Here is a 7,254-nt window from a genome sequence, read left to right as displayed (position 1 = left end):
AGTGGTGCGATCTCAGCTCACTACAACCTCCGCCTCCCAGGTTCAAGCGATTCTCCTGCCTCAACCTCCCGAGTAGCTGGGACTACAGGCGTGTGCTACCATACCCAGATAATTTTTGCATTTTTAGTAGTGATGGAGTTTCACCATGTTGGTCAGGCTGCTCTCAAACTCTTGGTCGCTGGTGATCTGCCTGCCTCAGCCTCCCAAAGTGCTGGGATTACAGGCGTGAGCCACTGCACCCGGCTTGATGTACACAATTGTATAAAAATATCTATGTATATAAAATATCTAATCTCTTCACTTATGTCCAGTGCTACCAGTTCTCTCAATGACATATGTTGAAATCATTAATATTTTCTTTGATTAAATGGATTTAAAACATTTGCTAACACAAATACCTTAAAACTCCAGTTATGGGCAACTTTTTTTATCTTGGTACTTTGACGTTACGATGTTCATTTTGTCTCCAAAAGAAAAAATAGTTACTCTGAGCAATTTGAAATAAAACTAAGTTTCTTGATTATCTGTGGGCTTGAAAAGTTGCCTGGGAATTAAATTATTCAGTCTCAAATTCTGAAGTCTGGAAGACACTTGTGGAGATTCTCCCACCTGTTAGAACAATTAAAAGAACAAAGTTAACTTTGTAAAAATGTAGTTAGACTACCCTATGTACTTCTATTCCCTCTGCTTCAGAAAAAGAAATAATGCACCTTCACCAACCCTTGAAAGGCTTGAGCAACCAAAGCAATTGGCTATCAGCTCCTTGTAGGATCACATCTGCTTTGCTCACTGTGGTATCTCCAGGACCCAGCTCTGGGGCTGGCATTTAGAAGTAACTATGTACTGAATTAGTACATGTGTCTAACTTCTAAAGGTGTAGACAGGGCTCACTACATAATTTGGCAGCCCAGTCCAAAATTAAAATGATGGCCCCTTGTTCAAAATTAAGAATTTCAAGATGGTGATTACAGAACATTTTTAATTTTTTTAAGTGTGGGGCCTGAGTCCTGGAGGACTGCCCATGTTGCCTGCCCATGAAGTCAGTTCTGGATATGTAAGATAAAACATTGCAATGCTACAGTCATATTCTTTGTGCTACTGATGATTCCAAAGTGGGCCAGTATCGTCATGAAGTTTCACCACCATAAAGAAATGAAAAGAGTAAGCACAATTCAATTTTAGGGAAAGGGTCTTTCTTTGGAATTGCCTCTCTTTTCTGTTCATGTCAAAAGCCTTATTTCAGGACTTCTGTAAGAGATGACAAGTTTAATTTCAGAAAAAAGATGTTTTCCTGAGATGGAAATTCCATCAAAGAGTTGATCTGGGATACAGAATGGAACTTAGCAGGGATTCTACTGTCCAAGAGGGGAAAAAGAAGAAACTTCCCCCTCCACCCTCAACTATGTCCATTTGAATCACTTTTCCCAAAAGATCTGACCCTCAGCCTCTTTTCCCAATCTGGCTAATGGTGCTGGATCTACCTGTATGCCTGAGCCAGAAGCCTTGGAGTTATCCTTAGACCCAACCCCCCACCTGAATCCAACTGATCATTACGTCCCATCAGCTATATCCTTAGCATCTCTTCTCCATCCCCATTGCTACGTCCTAATGTTAGAGCCTCCTCATTTTACCCAGGTTACTGAAATAATCTTTCGGCTGGGAACTCATTCCCTACTCTCTCCCTAACCATCATCATCCACTAAACCTCAGTCAACATCACCTTCATAAATTTCAATTCACAGAGCACTTAAAATGCTTCTACTGTTCTCCATTGCAATCAGAAGAATGTACAACCTCTTCAGAAGACCCTGTGTCCATCCTCCCTGCCAGTTCCTGTGTCTGCGGCCCATCCTCTCACCGTGCCCTGTGCTCCAGCCATGCTGTTTTACACCTGTAGTCTCCTAATGTGCCAGGAATTCACATACTGTGCCCTGTGTCAGACCGACTCTTAGAGAACCTTTTCCCTGTGCCATATCCATCTGGGGACAAAGGATCTAAGTATTCCCCATTTACAACTCAGCCCGGTTCTGGCAGGTTACATCAGCACTTTTTTCACTGGGTTCCCCCTTCTTACCTTTATTACAGCCTTGGAAGCTTAAAGACTCAACTGAACAAGTCTACTGCCAGCACTTAAAGCAATTCTTATGCTTCTATTGGAACTACATTTGGAAATTACTTATAATCCCACCTTTTTTTTTTTTTAAACACAAAATCCATTACCCAAATTGGATCCTCTAATTCATAAAACCAGAAAACAAATGCCTTTGGGTTATTTCCTAAACTCAGAATAGGTCTCAGTAGAAGTTTGCTCCCCTTATAAACATTCAAAAGGATCTTTTACTGCCTCAAAAGTGATTCCAAAAGGAATTGTCAAGGTAAAGGGGGGCACTACAAGAATAAAAGTATGACTTTCAGTACAACCTGAAAGAACAATATTCTGAAGGTCTGATTTTTTTTGAAAAAGTTTCATTGCCATATATTCATGACTCATATTTTGATCACTAAGTATTTCCGAGGTATTACCATGTGATCATCAATTGTACCAAATGTTCTAGCATATCAAAAATGATATACTGTCCTCAAGAAGCTTCATTTACAGAGTCAAGGTTATTGCAAGTGCAGTACAGAAGGGGTGTGTGCCCTCCTACGGGAATTCAGAGAAAGAGAAGCCTTCAGGAACAACACAGAAACTGAGCTGGATTACAACCTGTCTCTTATACACATCTAGATGTGTATAAGAGACAGTCTCAGCTCACTGCAACCTCCGTCTCCTGGGTTCAAGCGATTCTCCTGCCTCAGCCTCCCAAGTAGCTGGGATTACAGGCATGCACCACCATGCCTGGCTAATTTTGTATTTTTAGTAGAGACAGAGTTTCTCCATGTTGGTCAGGTCGGTCTCAAACTCCTGACCTCAGGTGATCTGCTCGCCTCGGCCTCCCAAAGTGCTGGGATTACAGGCATGAACCACCACGCCCAGCCAGAGTGTGAGGTTCTTTGTGGGGTATGAAAATGTTCCAGGTTGGGCACGCTGGCTCACACTTGTAATCCTAACACTTTGGGAGGACAAGGTGGGAGGATCATTTGAGCTCAGGAGTTCGAGACCAACCTGGGAAACATAGTGAGACCTCGTCTCTATTATTTTAAAAAAAAAAAAAAGTTCTAAAATTGATGACAATGGTAATTGTCCAATTTGATGAATATACTAAAAGTCATTGAATTGTATACTTAAACTGGGGAAATGTATATGAATTATATCTCAATAAAACTATTAACCATTTATGCCTGAGGTTGCAACTTTCTGAATTTTTGCGATTGGACGTTGGCGATGACCTTGAGCAGTGGGATATAAATAGTTCTCACATGTTTAGTGTCCCAATAATGGACACTACGCATAAATGGGTTAACAGATACATTTTTCCTCTTGACTTTTTCTTTTACCATTTAACATAGGTAAAAATTTAAAAATCAAATCATTCTGAGAGAGAAAAAAATTCCTAAGTGGAACATATTCAAAATAATGTGCTCCCAACTCAGAAAGCATTTCCAAGGAAAAGTCCCAGGTAGGCTGGGCCCCAGGCGGCAGTGATGGAGTGAGCAGCAGTCTTGTAAAATGACCACAATCCAACATCCTAAGAGGCATGTCAATAATATCTACAGAAGCAGTTACAGCTTTTCTTTGCCACTGCTTCAACCCATTGGCAAAGATAACACACGACGATCATGAAAGTTACGAAGGCATTATCCTAATAATACGACATGTTTTAATGCACATAATTTTTTTTTTTTTTTTTTTTTGAGATGAAGTCTCGCTCTGTCATCCAGGCTGGAGTGCAGTGGTGCGATCTCAGCTCACTACAACCTCCGCCTCCCAGGTTCAAGCGATTCTCCTGCCTCAACCTCCCGAGTAGCTGGGACTACAGGCGTGTGCTACCATACCCAGATAATTTTTGCATTTTTAGTAGTGATGGAGTTTCACCATGTTGGTCAGGCTGCTCTCAAACTCTTGGTCGCTGGTGATCTGCCTGCCTCAGCCTCCCAAAGTGCTGGGATTACAGGCGTGAGCCACTGCACCCGGCTTGATGTACACAATTGTATAAAAATATCTATGTATATAAAATATCTAATCTCTTCACTTATGTCCAGTGCTACCAGTTCTCTCAATGACATATGTTGAAATCATTAATATTTTCTTTGATTAAATGGATTTAAAACATTTGCTAACACAAATACCTTAAAACTCCAGTTATGGGCAACTTTTTTTATCTTGGTACTTTGACGTTACGATGTTCATTTTGTCTCCAAAAGAAAAAATAGTTACTCTGAGCAATTTGAAATAAAACTAAGTTTCTTGATTATCTGTGGGCTTGAAAAGTTGCCTGGGAATTAAATTATTCAGTCTCAAATTCTGAAGTCTGGAAGACACTTGTGGAGATTCTCCCACCTGTTAGAACAATTAAAAGAACAAAGTTAACTTTGTAAAAATGTAGTTAGACTACCCTATGTACTTCTATTCCCTCTGCTTCAGAAAAAGAAATAATGCACCTTCACCAACCCTTGAAAGGCTTGAGCAACCAAAGCAATTGGCTATCAGCTCCTTGTAGGATCACATCTGCTTTGCTCACTGTGGTATCTCCAGGACCCAGCTCTGGGGCTGGCATTTAGAAGTAACTATGTACTGAATTAGTACATGTGTCTAACTTCTAAAGGTGTAGACAGGGCTCACTACATAATTTGGCAGCCCAGTCCAAAATTAAAATGATGGCCCCTTGTTCAAAATTAAGAATTTCAAGATGGTGATTACAGAACATTTTTAATTTTTTTAAGTGTGGGGCCTGAGTCCTGGAGGACTGCCCATGTTGCCTGCCCATGAAGTCAGTTCTGGATATGTAAGATAAAACATTGCAATGCTACAGTCATATTCTTTGTGCTACTGATGATTCCAAAGTGGGCCAGTATCGTCATGAAGTTTCACCACCATAAAGAAATGAAAAGAGTAAGCACAATTCAATTTTAGGGAAAGGGTCTTTCTTTGGAATTGCCTCTCTTTTCTGTTCATGTCAAAAGCCTTATTTCAGGACTTCTGTAAGAGATGACAAGTTTAATTTCAGAAAAAAGATGTTTTCCTGAGATGGAAATTCCATCAAAGAGTTGATCTGGGATACAGAATGGAACTTAGCAGGGATTCTACTGTCCAAGAGGGGAAAAAGAAGAAACTTCCCCCTCCACCCTCAACTATGTCCATTTGAATCACTTTTCCCAAAAGATCTGACCCTCAGCCTCTTTTCCCAATCTGGCTAATGGTGCTGGATCTACCTGTATGCCTGAGCCAGAAGCCTTGGAGTTATCCTTAGACCCAACCCCCCACCTGAATCCAACTGATCATTACGTCCCATCAGCTATATCCTTAGCATCTCTTCTCCATCCCCATTGCTACGTCCTAATGTTAGAGCCTCCTCATTTTACCCAGGTTACTGAAATAATCTTTCGGCTGGGAACTCATTCCCTACTCTCTCCCTAACCATCATCATCCACTAAACCTCAGTCAACATCACCTTCATAAATTTCAATTCACAGAGCACTTAAAATGCTTCTACTGTTCTCCATTGCAATCAGAAGAATGTACAACCTCTTCAGAAGACCCTGTGTCCATCCTCCCTGCCAGTTCCTGTGTCTGCGGCCCATCCTCTCACCGTGCCCTGTGCTCCAGCCATGCTGTTTTACACCTGTAGTCTCCTAATGTGCCAGGAATTCACATACTGTGCCCTGTGTCAGACCGACTCTTAGAGAACCTTTTCCCTGTGCCATATCCATCTGGGGACAAAGGATCTAAGTATTCCCCATTTACAACTCAGCCCGGTTCTGGCAGGTTACATCAGCACTTTTTTCACTGGGTTCCCCCTTCTTACCTTTATTACAGCCTTGGAAGCTTAAAGACTCAACTGAACAAGTCTACTGCCAGCACTTAAAGCAATTCTTATGCTTCTATTGGAACTACATTTGGAAATTACTTATAATCCCACCTTTTTTTTTTTTTAAACACAAAATCCATTACCCAAATTGGATCCTCTAATTCATAAAACCAGAAAACAAATGCCTTTGGGTTATTTCCTAAACTCAGAATAGGTCTCAGTAGAAGTTTGCTCCCCTTATAAACATTCAAAAGGATCTTTTACTGCCTCAAAAGTGATTCCAAAAGGAATTGTCAAGGTAAAGGGGGGCACTACAAGAATAAAAGCATGACTTTCAGTACAACCTGAAAGAACAATATTCTGAAGGTCTGATTTTTTTTGAAAAAGTTTCATTGCCATATATTCATGACTCATATTTTGATCACTAAGTATTTCCGAGGTATTACCATGTGATCATCAATTGTACCAAATGTTCTAGCATATCAAAAATGATATACTGTCCTCAAGAAGCTTCATTTACAGAGTCAAGGTTATTGCAAGTGCAGTACAGAAGGGGTGTGTGCCCTCCTACGGGAATTCAGAGAAAGAGAAGCCTTCAGGAACAACACAGAAACTGAGCTGGATTATAACACTGAGAGAGAGAGGATGGTGTGGGGTGATCATCTTTGAACTACTTTATCTTCCTTCTGCTATATATACCCAACGTACTACACCCACTCCTTCTGGTTGCCATGGAAGAAGGGTCCTCTGTCCCTAATCCTGTCTCAGGGCAACCCTTCTACTTATTCTCTTGATTTTTCCCATCTTACCCACATCAGGACTCCAATTCTGCAATTATCCTCTCTCTCTGAATCATGAATTTCTGGTTCTCCATTGGACCATTCTCGCAGCACACTAAGATGCCTTAATGTACTCATCCAAAGTAAACAAACCAATAAGGTTTTCCTTGACCACAAGTCCTCTATTCAGATACAACCACCTTTGCTTTTTTCAGCAGCCCTCTTCAAAACCTGTCTCCACTGCTTCCTCCACCCTTTCGGCTCCCATTCTCTCATCAGTCCCGTCAGTCCAGGCTTTTTTTCCCTCCCCACAACCCTGGTTTTCCTTCTATCTCACTTCCACTCCTTTTTAGTTCCTCCTCCTCTGCTAGATCTCTAAAAGCTGGGAATACCCCAGAATTCTGTCGTCAGGCCCCCTCCTCTATCTGCAGTCTCTTCTGAAATTAACCCACCTAGTCCTTTCAATATCACTACATGCCAATGATTCCCAAGTGGACCTTTCCTACCCTACTCCCTGCTGAGGCTCTAAACTCCTCTACCAACCACTGACTTACTCAACAAGTCCA

General features: G+C 41.2%; 1 protein-coding gene across 1 annotated transcript in view; it reads right to left on the bottom strand.

The window, feature by feature from the left end:
* Positions 1 to 4,243: 4,243 nt before the first annotated feature.
* The window catches only part of HELB (helicase (DNA) B), a 37,001-nt gene continuing 33,990 nt past the window's right edge, over positions 4,244 to 7,254 (bottom strand). The window contains exon 13 of the mRNA XM_011976574.1: positions 4,244 to 4,441. Within this exon, the coding sequence (XP_011831964.1) occupies positions 4,340 to 4,441 (102 nt within the window). The 3' untranslated portion in view covers positions 4,244 to 4,339. The remainder of the gene's footprint in view (positions 4,442 to 7,254) is intronic.

This window comes from Mandrillus leucophaeus, unplaced genomic scaffold (assembly GCF_000951045.1).
Source record: "Mandrillus leucophaeus isolate KB7577 unplaced genomic scaffold, Mleu.le_1.0 Scaffold169, whole genome shotgun sequence".
Lineage (NCBI taxonomy): Eukaryota > Metazoa > Chordata > Mammalia > Primates > Cercopithecidae > Mandrillus > Mandrillus leucophaeus.
This window is presented reverse-complemented; position numbering and strand designations above follow the sequence as displayed.